The 15,744-nt window shown below is 41.5% G+C and overlaps 2 protein-coding genes across 2 annotated transcripts in view; both read right to left on the minus strand.

The window, feature by feature from the left end:
- The window catches only part of LOC308460892 (vomeronasal type-2 receptor 26-like), a gene marked incomplete at its 3' end in the record, with an annotated part of 285,070 nt that overhangs the window by 67,124 nt on the left and 202,202 nt on the right, over nucleotides 1-15,744 (minus strand). The window lies entirely within an intron of this gene.
- Nucleotides 3,238-8,150, minus strand: LOC308461346 (vomeronasal type-2 receptor 26-like). Its single transcript, XM_080978200.1, has 4 exons — nucleotides 7,296-8,150; nucleotides 6,312-6,539; nucleotides 5,277-5,403; nucleotides 3,238-4,212 (listed from the first exon to the last, which is right to left on the minus strand). The coding sequence occupies exons 1-4, from the start codon at nucleotides 8,130-8,132 to the stop codon at nucleotides 3,311-3,313; spliced, it is 2,094 nt and encodes a 697-aa protein (XP_080834326.1). The 5' UTR covers nucleotides 8,133-8,150; the 3' UTR covers nucleotides 3,238-3,310.

Below are 15,744 nucleotides of genomic sequence, written 5' to 3' on the forward strand. Positions count from 1 at the left end.
GGTTAGGCATTGGTTAAATTTGGTTGGTGGAGGGGTAAGTGCCTACCCCTCCAATGGTGGTGCGGAAATGGGAATTCCGTTAAAGGAATCCAGGGGCTTGCCATTCTTTCGTCCTTGTCCCTGGTATCGGACTTGGGCCGTGCAAGCCCCACCGGAACATGAGGGTGAGAAGTGTGAGACTGATGCCCAGCTTCACTTTCTCACCCAATACTTGTTTCCCACGCTGGCTTCCGCTGGAATCCGGAAGTCAGCTCTGTCCCTGGGGCAAGGACAGATAGTCATAACCAATGCCTAAGCAACCACTCACATTTTGTACTTTGAATAAAGTTGTGGCCAAAATTATGCCAAAAACCTTAAACAAAAATTGACGTGTGAAGTGTGAATTTTTTGGGGGGGTGGCATTGTGGGACTCAACACGCAAATATGCAGAAACGTGCACATCCCCTGCACCAACAGTAAGAGCACCAGCAACCGAAACACTACCATCTTGAAAGGGATTATTCATTTAGGCACAAGTTCACCTCATCTGTTACTGCCATCCCAGTGTTCCTGAGCAGCAAAGCCTAACTTGTATGGTCACTCACTCAGCTGAACTTGTATGGTCACTCATTCAGCTGATTCAAAGCCAGACTGATGAGTCTATGTATGTCTATAGACTGAACTCTGTATATTTCAAAGTTATTCATTAGACATTTCAGTCTCATTTTTATCATTCTGCATGCGGACAGAGGAGGTCCCTAGGGAAGGGAAGAAGATGTAATTTTGAATAATCTGGTAATTACAGAAGTAATCACTTGCTTTGAGTTACAAATTCTCTGTAATAATTCAACAAAAATATGTTTGTCACATCTCAGCCAAAGCCTTTTCTTAAGCGGAAGAGATTGATGCTAGGTCCCTTCTTTTATTCAAACACACTGGCTGGGATGGCTGTAAATTTATTTACAGAATACTACTGTTCCCCTCCCGGGGGGGGGGGGATTCACCTACTTACATATGGTCATCTGAAAATTCCTGAGACGGGTGTTTTTCAAAGGATAGGGTATCTGAAAATATATAGATCTGTGAAATAATGCCAGCAATGATGAGGTCTCCTGACTGATAATATTTGTGAAGAATAGGGACAGGTTCTCTGATGGAACACTGAGGAAGAGGAAGAAACTTGCACATCCCCTGCAGTGGCAGTAAGAGCACCAGCAACCTAAACACTACCATCTTGCAAGGGATCATTCATTTAGGAACCATTTCACCTCTTCTGTTACCGTCATTCAAGTGACTGTGAGCAGTAGAGACTAACTTGAATGGTGACCCACTTAGCTGCTTCAAAGCCATACTGATGAGCCTCTGTATATCTATAGACCCAACCATGTTCACGTCATACTTATTAATACGAGCCTCCAGTCTTAGTTTCATTATTCTGTATGTGGGCAGAGGAGGTCCCTAGGGAAGGCACGAAGATGTGATTCTGAATAATTACAGGAGAGGTAATCACTTGCTTTGAATGACAGTTTCTGTGTAATATTTGAAAGAAAACATGCTTATCCTATCTCAGCCAAAGCCTTTTCTTAAGTGGGAGAGATATATGCTAGATCCCTTCTTCTTTTTCTTTTTAGTGTACTATTGGTATTTAGAAAAATATCAATAATTTTCTAAAATTAGAAAATTTTAGAAAACTGAGGAACTTCAAAGTAATAATAATTATGATTTACTGCCATATTATTCTTAAAGGGTGATGTCCAATCCAATTCATACCGAGAGCACGCCCATTAGTTGTGGACTATATTTATGTGGATCTACTCTGATTATGAATAACAATGGTTATCACCGAGTGTGTTGTGAACTCCATATTTATATCACTCATGTTGCAACTCAAAACACATCATTTGTGATTTGTAATGCATTGGTGAAGCATTAATGATTCTGATGCAACTGAAATCAATAGGTTTTCATTACAGATCTGTGTGGGTTGACCTGATGAGGTACTTGATTATTCTTTATTTCCTAGTATTAGTTGTCCCCTACTGTTCAATTCTGGCCTCAGCAAAATGACAAGGCATTTTGGGGAAAAGATTCAGCACAGTAAGCCACACTACAGGCCAGATGAAGAAGATCTCCACAGCCACCATGTGTTTCCCTTTTGTGCTCAAGTAAGTTGGGACACGGGTGGCACTGTGGGTTAAACCACAGAGCCTAGGGCTTGCAGAGCAGAAGGTTGGTGGTTCGAATCCCAGCGGCAGGGTGAGCTCCTGTTGCTCGGTCCCTGCTCCTGTCAACCTAGCAGTTTGAAAGCACATCAAAGTGCAAGTAGATAAATAGGTACCGCTCTGGCAGGAAGGTAAACAGCATTTCCATGCACTGCTCTGGTTCGCCAGAAGCGGCTTAGTCATGCTGGCCACATGACCCGGAAGCTGTACGCCGGCTCCCTCGGCCAGTAAAGCGAGATTAGCGCTGCAACCCCAGAGTCAGTCACGACTGGACCTAATGGTCAGGGGTCCCTTTACCTTTACCTTTAAGTTGGGACAAAAGACAACCACACACTGCAGAAGACAATCATAGTAGCAAAATGCCTTCCCTTCTTTTTTAGCTCTTCTATAACCTGAACTGCAGTGATCATTACATATGGAAATGGGATATATCTGTTAGTAAGTGATAAAGTAGTTTTTATACAATCCAAACATAAGTTGTGGAGCTTTTATTTCATAATTATTTCTCTGCAGTGAAGGAATGGATTGATACTGTCATATGGAAATAATATGAATTCTTGAGTATACATCTTATTTATGTGGTGAACTTCCCTATAACTGGAATCCTTCACCCACATTAAGAAAGGAAGAGACAAAATAGACATTATGACAGTGTCCCTTGAATTCTGTACATTTGTCTTCAGCATTCTAACATGCACTTCAAAATCAGGAGACAATGTGACTTTTTGAACATTGAGGAATTATTCAATATATCCCAAAATGAGGCAGGATGATGTTTCTTCTACTCATAAGTCTCTTAACTTTGTCAGGATTCCTGGGAGCTGACAGATTCCTGGTTCCCCAGCAGAGAAAAAGGCTTTTTCAGAGCATCAGGGGTAGTTCCCCTGTTCACTCTTTTCTCCAGAGTGAATTCAATAGTCAATATCTATGATTGCCTAACATCAATCACCACAAGGAAAATCAAGAAAAAACATCTAGGGGGAAAATCTAGGGGGGGGGGGATCTAGAAAAAAAATTATGTAAGGCACTGCTGAACAAGTGTTTGCAAATATTCTACTGCACACAAAGAAAAAAGCACAAGATACAGCAAAGGACAGGTTATTATTTCTTTACCTTCTCTTCCTTATTAGCTGTTCCCTATTGTTCAGCTCAGGCCTCAGAATGATTATGTAACATTTTGGGGAAAAGATGCAGCCCAGCAACCCAACACCGGAGGCTAAGATGGAGAAGATCTCCACTGCCACCATATATTTTCCCTTGGCACTCAGATAGGAAGGAATAAAGGACAGCCAAACACTGCAGAAGACCAACATGCTGAAAGTGATAAACTTGGCTTCATTGAAACTGTCTGGTAGCTTCCTGGCGAGGAAAGCCACAGCAAAACATACAGTTGCCAGGCAGCTCATGTAGATGAGGACACAGTAAAACATGGCCACACTCCCCTCATTACATTCTAGTATAATTTCTTCCATCACAGAGTGCATGTCCACATCTGGGTATGGGGGAGAGGTTGCCAGCCACACAGTGCATATGCCTGCTTGGACTATGGAGCAGGAAAGGAGAATGGAGTGGCCTAGTCCTTTCCCCACCCACTTCCTCATCCTGGATTCTGGTTTTGTAGCCATGAAGGCCAAAACCACCATGAAGGTTTTTGCCAGGACACAAGAAACAGCAGTTGAGAAGAGGATGCCAAAAGCTGGTTGCCGGAGGAGACACGTGACTTTCTCAGGTCGGCCAATGAAGAGCAATGCACAAAGGAAGCAGAGCAGGAGAGAGATGAGGAGAGCATAGGTGAGGTTTCGGTTGTTTGCAATGACAATGGGAGTGTCATGGTGTTTTATAAATGTACCTAGTACCAGAGCTGTGATCAAGGAAAGGAAAAAAGAGAAGGAGGCCAAACTGATGCCCAAAGGTTCTTCATAAGACAAGAAGCTGATATCCTTGGGTAGACATGCATCCCGGTTCTTGCTTGGATATTCTTTGTCTGGGCATTTATGACAGTCATTCATATCTGGAAAAAAATAAGGAAATGACCTTTAGTTCATATCACGTCAGCTTCCTGAAATGTTGACTTTCTGTCTGAGAAGAAAAGAGCTCTGCTCAAATTAAAACACGTTTAATACTGTCTGATGCTCTTTAATGTGGTATTGTTGCATTTAATCGGTTCAGAGCTATTGGTCTGTAAATTGCAGAGCCAGGGCTATTCCTCCTCATGATTTTGGAACATATCATCACACTAGCCTGGGTGTAACTTGTGTAAGTCAAAAGGAATGAAAAGCCCCTTCTAGATATGATTTGAACCACATACCACCCTGCTACTCTCAATGCAGCGTCATTCTCATTAGATTAACATATTTAGACTATCTGAAGGGCAACGATCAAAAAGAGGCAGGAGCACACAAAAGTCTGAGAAATGACTCTTCCCTTGTGGAGATGGCAATCTGGAAACAGTGGCTCATGTTCTCCTGTCCTGTCCCCTTTATAAAGATCTGAGGAATGAGATCATCATCCCACTCTTACTTACCATCCCAGGCCTCCCATCTGCGGCCACATCGTTCTTTCTTTTATCAGATCAAAATGATCAGACAACAGCAAAGGTTGCTAGGTTTATCGAGGGTGCAATGAGATTAAGGGCCACTATCTGAACGATAATCTTGGTCATTTGATTGCCCTTTTTACCCATTGTTGTCTTTTTATTTGTATATATTTCTTGTTTTATGATGCTATGGCTGTTGGCTAATGCGAATAAAATTTATCTATCTTCTTCTTAGAGTAAAAGCTATGGTTTTCCCAGTAGTGATGTATGGAAGTGAGAGCTGGACCATAAAGAAGGCTGATCGCCGAAGAATTGATGTTTTTGAATTATGGCTCTTGAGAGTCCCATGGACTGCAAGAAGAACAAACCTATCCATTCTTAAGGAAATCAGCCCTGAGTGCTCACTGGAAGGACAGATCATGAAGCTGAGGCTAAGACTAAACATCTTCTTCTCACAGTAGATCATCTCTTTTGAAACAAACTCAACCGTCCTTACAGCACTTTTCAATGCTAAGTACTAATCTATTTATTTCTCTTACCATCCTGGTTTGCAATTTTCCCCTCAGCACATGGGATGCAATCGTAGCAGCAAGGTGGCTGCCCCTCCTTCACTTTCTTGCTGGATCCTGGAATACATCTCTTAGTACAGACAGAAAGAGGCTGAATCTAATCCATAAATGAAAGAGCAGAAGTTTCATCAAGACACTAATGAATTTGGAACCCTTTATGTTCTCAGTCCTTTCTCTGTGTTACTAAGCTGACACAGCATTTCAGTAATATGTAATGGCTTATTATTTTCTTATTATTAGTAGTAATGTTTGAAATTATGTGATGTTCCCTCTATATTGCTCTGGGGTGTGCATCTGTTCTGCAAAAAATGCTCTGTCCATAAGGTACACTTTGAAGTTTCCCTGTTAATTTTGTTATAATTGCTGATTTTGAGTATGTAGCCCAGTAGGTAGACAGCTCTAGAACTGATTTTGGTGCCAGTAGGTACATCTATTCTTGGACCCATCAGATGCTTTCTGGGGAAGTGTTCCAAATCCACTTTGTAGCTTCATGGTCTCTGTGCATGTACACCCTCTTGTGCTGGGGAAATGCACCCAGAGGCTCCATTTGACTGGAAGAAAACCCGTCCTTCTGTATCAACGCCCTTTCAAAGAAAAACTGGTATTTGACCTGGTCCTAATTCCCCACATTCAGATGATAAATTGTGTGATGCAAAAACCACATTTGCATGGATGCACTTGTAGTGGGGTCTGTGAATGGGTGGGATTAGGGTGAGATAATCTAGTTTTTGTAATAAGGCATATTTACACTGTTAGCCTTGCTTAACTGTATTTTGTAGTAAAAGGGTCCTTCTGTTTTGTAGCCTCCTTAATAAAATATTTGCTTTTAATCCATGTGTGGCTTCTAGCAGTAAGATTTTGGCTCTTAATCTGATACATCAGTGTTCTGGTCATACACCACTCCTCAACTTGTGGCACAAAAAACAGTGAGTAGACTTGCAGGTGAATAATGATTGCTTATTCAATACTGAATCTCTTTTGAATTAGAAAAGAATTCAACCCTACCTGGTTAAACCAACTGTGCCATGTGATGGCATCTTCATCAAGGAGTAATGATTGGTCTGGAGGAGCTTGTGGATCTATCCTCCCAACTCTCACTCGGTGCAAACTTTGGTTGGTGAATATAATCCAATTGATAATATCCAAGCTAGATGCTGCCTCTCCATTCTGGTTGATGAAGACCACATCTCCTGCAGTATTGTTAAATGAGATGCTTCTCAGAAAGTGATGGAGCTAGATTGAAAGCAGAAAAGAAAGGGGTTTAGAAAAGACTGAAGTCTAATGCAGGGAGGAGCATTTTTTCTCTCTGGAAAGAACCTACAACAAATGGTGGGGGGGATTTAGTCAATTGTCAGTGGATACAGGCCTAAGCATGGAGAGAGTCAGCCAATTTTCTTTCACACACATGCATCTCTCTCAATCTTCCTTATAATCCTTCTTTCTCTGATTGTCCACAAATTAAATATGTTTAAGCAGCAAGATCTCTCTCTCACTCACTCTCCGTCCCTCCCTCCCTGAGCATCTCAGAAGACACGGCAGTGGTTTGTGACCACAGGCTCTAAGAAAGGAATTGGTTGATATCGGATAGAGGGAATGCTGAACATCTCCCTAAACCATTCCACGGCTTCGTATCTATGAATGGCATGGGATCTCATTGGGTTGCAAAGCTTCCATCATAACAAATGCTTTCTCCTCAAGCATGGGGCAGTAACTGCTGAAAGAAGGACACAACCATCATTTCTCTTCCCTATAGATTCTACAGCCATTTGCAACCAGAACAATATATGGGGAAATCATCTAGGATACCAACATATCAGTGTACCTCCTACTCTGTCTGCAGATTATAAATTCAGTTCTGGGTTCTTGTTCCACATACACTAGTGCAAATGCTTGAACTCTGAAAGGAAAGAGCAAGCTGATAGAATTTTGGGAACCCTAAAGTGTCAGGAAGTAGCAGTGCTTTGCCAGTTGTGGAAGTTCAGCCTTTACCTGCCAAAATGGTTGATTCAGATTCTTCCCTCTGCCTCTGTACACCATTCTTCTGTGTCTGAGTCTGGATGTGGACATGGCATGTAAGGCATGGGCCATGGCGTAGACAGCACTGTGGATGCTGTAACTGTGGCCTGTCATGCTCATTTCAAAAAGAGATCCGGGAAGGTCCCCCAGCTTCTCCTCTCCAGTGCAAATATTCCCCTCTGTCTTCTCTGCAGTGATATCTGGGAATACACATTCAAAGGCCTGTTGCCAGAATTCCCCAATAAAACCGTCCCCATCTGTGCTGGAAGGGTTTCTGTGCAGAACATACTGATGAAATCCTGGTGGGTTTCTAAAGTGAATTTCAAAGGATATAGCACCATTGAATATTCCTGCCTCCCAGTACCTTTGAAAGACGAATGTAGCAAACTCAACCTGGGCTGTTGTTATCCATACTTTACTTTTTACATACTTGGTCTTGTCATCATGTTTTGATATGTGTGAAAGCACCATAAAAGTTGCCATGGAGTAAGATTCTCCAGAGGCAACCACTACGTTAGCTTTGCTGATGAAAATTTTCTGGCTTATTGTTGCACCCTGTTGTAGCATGTCAGCAACTTCAGCAAGAAAACTAAATTTGGGGATTCTTTCTATGAATTCAAAGCAGACACCACTCTTGGTAAACATTGGGGAAATGGTCTGCACAAATCTTTCTCCATTCTCATCGTCCGTTGCAATGACTCCAATCCACGTCCACCTGAAGCGCAGAAGCAAAGAGAGAATTCCCTCATACTGAAGGTCTTCTGAGGGTGCCATCTGGTAGAAGGGAAGCCCTGGGCTTTTATCATTCATCACTGGAGCAGAGCCATAAATGAGCTAAAAAGTAAATGGAGGAAGAGAAGAGACAAAGTAATATTTGCAGAGTTCTTTCAAACTACAGTGGTACCTTGGGTTACAGACGCTTCAGGTTAGAGACGCTTCAGGTTACAGCCTGTGCTAACCCAAAAATAGTACCTCAGGTTAAGAACTTTGCTTCAGGATGAGAACAGAAATTGCGTGGCAGCAGCGGGAGGCCCCATTAGCTAAAGTGGTACCTCAGGTTAAGAACAGTTTCAGGTTAAGAATGGACCTCCAGAACGAATTAAGTTCTTAACCTGAGGTACCACAGTATTCATATACATTATGTGGTGAATCCTGTCAGTCAGACATGCCCTTTGCCACCCACCAGGGGTTGCATGCCCTTTCTCATTTATACAAAAGACACACATGCAAATGGGCTCAAAATTGAGGTCATCTCTCATTCCTGCTTGTTAAACATTTGTTCTGTTGACCACAGAGGGGCATTTTCCCTATTATATTCTTTTTAAAAAAATATATATTCCCAATTTAGCAGGGTTAAACTGAATGGAGGGACACACGATGTCCTAAACAAAGGATTGCCTAACACTGTGTTAGACATTATTTACTGCAGCCACTTCAGAACTGCCACTTGGTTCAGATACACATTTCTTCTCTGGAGCTTATTTTGTCTTCACAAAGCACATGCCCCAACACACAGCAGAACTGCCATTTCTGCCTTTTCTTCTTCAAGACTTCTCAGACTTCATCTATGAACATTTATTTCACTTTGGAACCAGCTGCTCAATACTATTGCTGTTCTCCTGCACAACTGGACAGTATCTGCAATTTGCCATAACTCCAGAGTGTGTTTAATTTGAAAGCCCCCCCCCCTAAATATTCACATATTGGGTGTGGTGTTGTGAAGACAAATAATTATTGTACTTGGAAATACTTGTGAATTTTAATCCTATTACCAATTCCCCCGCTTCCCCTGCAACTCAATTTAGATACCCTTCTCATCAAGCAGGAAATGCTGCAAATACAAAAATGGCTGGTGAGGGTGGTGTGAATGGTTCTGTCCCCAATTTTATCCTCGCCCTGAACTCGTGATACACTCTGAACTGGTGCTGTGAATTCAGCCTCATTCTCAATGCAAGCTTAGAGAGGTATTGTACATGGGTGCCTTACCTGTGGAATCTTATAGATATCCAAAACTGTTGCCACATAAAAGGAGATTTCAGAATCAAGTCCCCCAATGACCCCAGTCAGATTATTTTCAACATCACATATATAGTTTGGGACAAATTTCTCCACGATGGATAAAAGCAGCAGTATGGCGAGATATGTGCTCCTTGCATTGTTATAGCTGTTATATAAGTGAAAACCCAAGGTGATATTGGGTAAGATCTGAGGGTCTTCATTGATCTCCTTGACTGCAAATGCCAAGGCCACGATGTGCTGGTAAAGCTTAGGCACCACCCTAGGATGAGATTAGCAAACAGTATCAGAAGGAACAGATATGAATTACAATAGTTAATCCTATTGAGTTCAGTGGAGTTAACTCCCTGTCCATTCCACTGCTGAACAGTTCTTATAATCAGCAAGTTCTTCCTCATGTTTACACAGAATCTCCTTTCTTGCAACTTGAATCCATTGGTTCGCGTACTACCCTCTGGAGCAAGAGAAAACAAGCTTGCTCCATCTTCCTGGTGACAGCCCTTGAGATATTTGAAAATGGCTATGCTATATCCCCTCAGTCTCCTATTTTCATAGCTAAACATAGCAAACCCCCTCAACTTTTCCTCATAAGGTTTGGCTTCCAGACCCTTGATCATATGTGTCAACCCCTTCTGCACATGTTGTAGCTTGTCAGTATCCGTCTTAAATTGTGCTGAACACAACTGAACACAATACATCAGGTGTGTTCTGCGCAGCGCAGAAGAGATCTCTCCTGTGTTTTTTTTTTTTTTTTATTGGGGTACGATGCTTCTGTTGATGCAGACTTTTCACACATAGCACTGGCAAACCAGGTGTTCCCCATCTTGTATTTGTACAGCTGGTTTTTCCTGCCTAAGTGCAGAACCTGACATTTCTCCCTACTGAAATTCATTTTGTTAGTTTTGTCCCAGTAAAGACCTGTTAAGGCCAATGGTATCTAGACCAGGGGTTGTTAATGTGGTGCCCATAGGAACATTGGAACCCCTGGGATCTTTCCTGAAGTCTTATCCTGACATTTACAATCTGAAGTCTTTTCACATTTACAAAATGTCTGAGCTTTCTCCTGCAATGACCCCTTCCTTATTCATGATGCAGAGACAGTGGTTGTAATTCACACGATTCTATACTTCATATTACAGTGGTACCTCAGGTAACATAAGCTTCAGGAAACATACGCATCAGGTCACAGACTCCGCTAACCCAGAAATAGTACCTCGGGTTAAGAATTTTGCTTCAAGATGAGAACAGAAATCATGCTCTGGCGGTGCGGAGGCAGCAAGATGCCCCATTAGCTAAAGTGGTGCTTCAGGTTCAGAACAGTTTCAGGTTAAGAACGGAACTCCAGAACGAATTAAGTACTTAACCCGAGGTACCACTGTATATGCCGTCATTGTGAAACAAACTTTACCTAAGATCAGGAAATGAAACAATAAGAGCAATCAGTTTCTGTAAAAAAAAATTTAATTCATTCTCACTAACACTCCTGCTCAGATAAAGTCTATCAAAATTGGTTGTTCAAAAGGGCGAAAAAATATATATACATTTCAATACATTTATATTCATTTCCCTATTGAGAAATGGGAATTTATAGAGTATTCTCTTAATTCAGAAGACATTCCTATGTATTTTCACATCAGCATATGTCCCACTGAAATCAAAAGTGCTTATCCCTAGGTCAATGGGTAGATGTTTGCAGCCTCAGCCATTATGCTCTAGGTTTGATCATTCCTCTGCTGTAATGAATGAGTGGCTTAGTTCTTACACAAGCTCTTCAGACAGCGCTGGTGGGGGTTCCTCAGTGAATGTTGCTGGAGAGGAGATGAAGCCACCATGGAAAACAATGCCACCAATGAGGAACTCTCCTGGTTGATGATACATTTGAAGTGGACGGTGTGGACTTTGGAGCCTGCATTTTACTATGCGAGCCTGACATACATTGTAAGAAATCAGTTTCAGCAGCAAGACAACTAAAACCACCATTCATACAAGGGCAACTGTTTGTTCTATGCAGAAACCATGATTTCTCTGGCAATAGTATAATCAGCTTCTCCAAGATAAAAATTGTCTCATTTGAATGGTAGTTAAGTTTCCTGAGAGGATGCAATCTGGGAGTATCCCAGACTCTTTTTAAGTAATTCTGGTTAAGTTGCAGCATCCTTTGTGTTATGTTGCCAGTTGCCAGTGAAAATCCAGAGGGATCTTTGAGGAGCAGCAGATTTAATTATAGCCCTGTTAATAACCAAGGAGGAATGTATGTATTCAGTTTTAGGGATTCCCTGTGGAATTGCTGAAGTAAATGTCTTTGTCACATATTCAGGACTGTTATTTTTAATTTCCTTTCATTAGATAATAAGGGACCAGTGGTGTATTGGTGAAGTTAGAAATTAGAAGTTCATAATAGAAGACCTTGTAACCAATGGAGATCCCAAAATGTAGTCTGGTGTAGTCAGGATCTTGGAATTTGGCTGAGGAGACCTGGTTTCACACCAGCCATGTGGCATTACTGCAACCCTACACATAGTAGTTACTTGGGACTAAGCTTCCATGATTTTTTAAATCACTTGTAAAATATGGTGAATTTTACAACAATATCTTTAGTAGTCTGAAATGCAACCTTTAGCTTTTAATTCAAAATTTAAAATATTTGTTCAAAAGTGTTCCTTTTTAAACTTTAGTATGAGGGGGAAAGAACATCAAATTCAGAGAAGAATGAACTTGGAAGAGTGGCTCTGCTATGGTTCATGCCCACATAGCTGTCTGTGTTCCTTGATGGTATCACAGTACTTTGTCAGGGGAAAGTCCAGTGAGACCAGCTGCATGGGCTGCTGTATTGACTTTGGGGAACAGTTTTGTCAAATAGACTTGTTCATGCTTTAATGCTTTCTTATAATAAGCTGTCCCCTGCTGTTTAACTCTGGCCTCACCAAAATGATATAGTAACATTTGGGGAAGAAGATGCAGCCCAGTAACCCAAAACTAGAGGCCAATATAGAAAAGATCTCCACAGCCATCATGTACTTTCCCTTGGTACTCAGGTAGGTTGGAACAAAGGACAGCCATACACTACAAAAGACCAACATGCTGAAGGTGATGAACTTGGCTTCATTAAAACTGGTAACTTTCTAGCTAGGAAAGCCACAGTGAAACTTACAAGGGCCAGCATTCCCATGAAGCCTAGGACACAGTAGAACATGGTGACTAATCCTTCGTTACATTCCAGTATAATTTCTTTAGTCCCTGAGTGCCTGTCTAAATCAGGGAGTGGGGGAGCAACTATCAGCCAGGCACTACACATCATCATTTGAATGAGGAAGCTGAAAAGAACAATGGAGATGGCCAGATGTTTCCCCACCCATCTCCTCATTCTGGAGCCTGGCTTGGTAGCCATGAAAGCTAGAACCACTATAGTTGTTTTTGCTAAGATGCAATACACTGCTACTGAGAAGATGACTCCAAAAGCAGTTTGTTGAAGGAGGCAGGTTATTTTTGTGGGCTGGCCAATGAATAGCAAAGGACAAAGGAAGGAGAGATTGAGGGCTATGAGGAGAACATAGGTGAGGGTCCGATTGTTGGCTTTGACTATGGGAGTTTCTTTGTGCTTGATGAAGATCCTAAGCACCAAAGCTGTAATGAAAGTCAATAAAAGAGCAAAAGTGACCAAACTGATTCCCAGACAGGAAGCTAATATCTTTTGGAAGACATATATTCTGGCCAATGTTTGGGTACTGTAATAATAATAGGGGTTGCTCGTGCGTAAGTTGCCGCCACTCCTGGCTAGGAGTCTTCTGCGCAGGGAGGGTGTGGGTAGCGGAGGACCCGTGCTCTCCCCGCTGGTCTCTGGCGAAGAGTCCTGGAGCCCCCTCGCCGATTCCCCCATCTGCCCCCCTTTATCCCAGGTGTTATGCTGAATTCCTTCCCCAGCTGATGAGCTGCCTTTCTCCCTGCTGGGCCCTTCTCCAGCATCACTTGGGAGCCTTGCCTCCGCCTCTGGCTCCGATGTCAGTTCCCTGACAGGTACTGATCTTCCAGACATTGAAAACAGTCATCCATGTCTGAAAATAAAACAAAAACATGTTTACTGAAGACTTTTAGAGTCTAGTGGTGGTAAGGGGAAAGGCTTTTTTGTTTTATATCCCACTTCTTTACTCGACTCGTCAAAGCAGTCAACAACATTTAGAAAACACAGCAGATCACAAAGCAAAACTACCAGCCCCTTGAAACAGCAGCAGGCATCAGATGTTTCTTTCTTCAGTTAGCCCTGTCTTTAGCCAACTGAACCAGGCCCTGATGTGGTCTTTGCTTGTCTCTTTTGCTCTGATATTCCTTCGCACAAGGCAAGTATCTGTTGGCCCATGTAGACTAGTCCACATTTCCCCCTCACATCTCTCATTCTGTGTCATATTTGCGGAAATAATGCAACTGATTCCCAGAGGTTCATCGTAAGACAGGAAGTTAATATTTTTGGAAGACATATATCCTGGCCAATGTTTGGGTACTGATCTTCTGGATATTGAAAACAATCATCCATGTCTGGAAAAAAAAATCAAAGAATATGTTTACAGTGGTACCTCGCAAGACGAATGCCTCGCAAGACAAAAAACTCGCTAGACGAAAGGGTTTTTTGTTTTTTGAGCTGCTTCGCAAGACGATTTCCCCTATGGGCTTGCTTCGCAAGACGGAAACGTCTTGCAAGTTTGTTTCCTTTTTCTTAACACCGTTAATACAGTTGCGACTTGACTTCGAGGAGCAACTCATAGAACGTGGTGTGGTAGCCTTTTTTGAGGTTTATAAAGACTTTGGTGATTTTTGAAGCTTTTCCAAAACTTTCCCGACACCGTGCTTTGCAAGACGAAAAAAATCGCAAGACGACAAAACTCGCGGAACAAATTAATTTCGTCTTGCGAGGCACCACTGTACTGAATATGTTTAGAGTTCAGTGGTGCTAGGGGAAGAGGCTTCCATAGCTTTTTGTTTTATATCCCATTTTTTACTTGGCTCTTCAAGGCAGTCAACAACATTTAGAAAACATAGCAGATTAAAAGCAAAACTACCAGCCCCTATAAGAGTTTTATGAACCACATTCTTAGGAAGAATCTGTATAGAGTTTGGGAGAAATATAAAAACTGCTGGAAAGAAAATCACCTTTATGGCTTTCTCCTATCAAGGCAATTACAATTAAAGAGTTAATATGGATAGACAATAAGTGACTTACAGGGAATTGCTGGATTTTACCGGGATGGGGGTGGGTGGGGTGTAACCCAAACTGAAACCAATTAAAAACCTAAGTAGTCAAGTTGCAGACTGGTTGCAATATCATCAGTTACATGATATGCTTAAATTAGACAGAAAGAACTGTTTTTTGGACCATAGCTCACAATTCCAAACAGAACTCTTGTAAAACAAAGATAAATTTTTGTCTAAAATACATTATCTTTTATTAAAATGGGAAACAAAAATGAGCTTGTTAAAGCTTCAATGACGCACTGGGCAATAGATAAAGCACACAATATAGATCTTAACCTCTGGGAGAAACTTTGGAAAAGTGACTTGAAAATTACAGCATGTTATTCTTTGAAAGAGAACTATTTGAAAATGATTCATAGATGTTATTTAACTCGAAGCAGGTTGACTAAGATTTACAAGACAGAATCTAATAAGTGTTGGAAGTGTAAAGGTGTGGAGGGAACATTATTTCACATGTGGTGGGCATGTAAAAAGGTAAAAGAATATTGGGAAATGATTTATAATGAACTAAAAAAAAATGTTTAATATTACCTTCCCCCTAAACCCAGAGTCCTTTCTGTTGGGGATAACCCAGACTGAAATTCCTAGTTATCAGAAATATTATTGATGTATTCAACATCTGCAGCTCATGTCTTGTTAGCCCCCAAAATGGAAAGTGAGTGGTGTTTCAACTAAAGAGGATTAGCAAACCAAGTTGACAGAATATGCACAACTGGCAGACTTAACATATAGAATAAAAGAGCAAGAAGAATATACGTTTAAGGAAGATTGGAAAAAGTTTATTGAGTATATGGAAAATAAGTGTGTATAGCTGAAAATGCTGGAAGCATGAAATTCAATCTTTATAATATCTAAATAATTCTTGAGGGATATAATACAGTGGTACCTTGGGTTAAGAACTTAATTCGTTCTGGAGGTCTGTTCTTAACCTGAAACTGCTCTTAACCTGAAGCACCACTTTAGCTAATGGGGCCTCCTGCTGCCGCTGCGCCGCTGTTGCATGATTTCTGTTCTCATCCTGAAGCAAAGTTCTTAACCCGAGGTACTATTTCTGTGTTAGCGGAGTCTGTAACCTGAAGCGTATGTAACCCGAGGTACCACTGTAGTGGAAAACTGATTTGAATGGTTATAGTAAAATGTGCTGGGATGTAAGATATGTAAA

This window comes from Podarcis pityusensis (genome assembly GCF_964106645.2).
Source record: "Podarcis pityusensis genome assembly, chromosome: 13".
NCBI lineage: Eukaryota > Metazoa > Chordata > Lepidosauria > Squamata > Lacertidae > Podarcis > Podarcis pityusensis.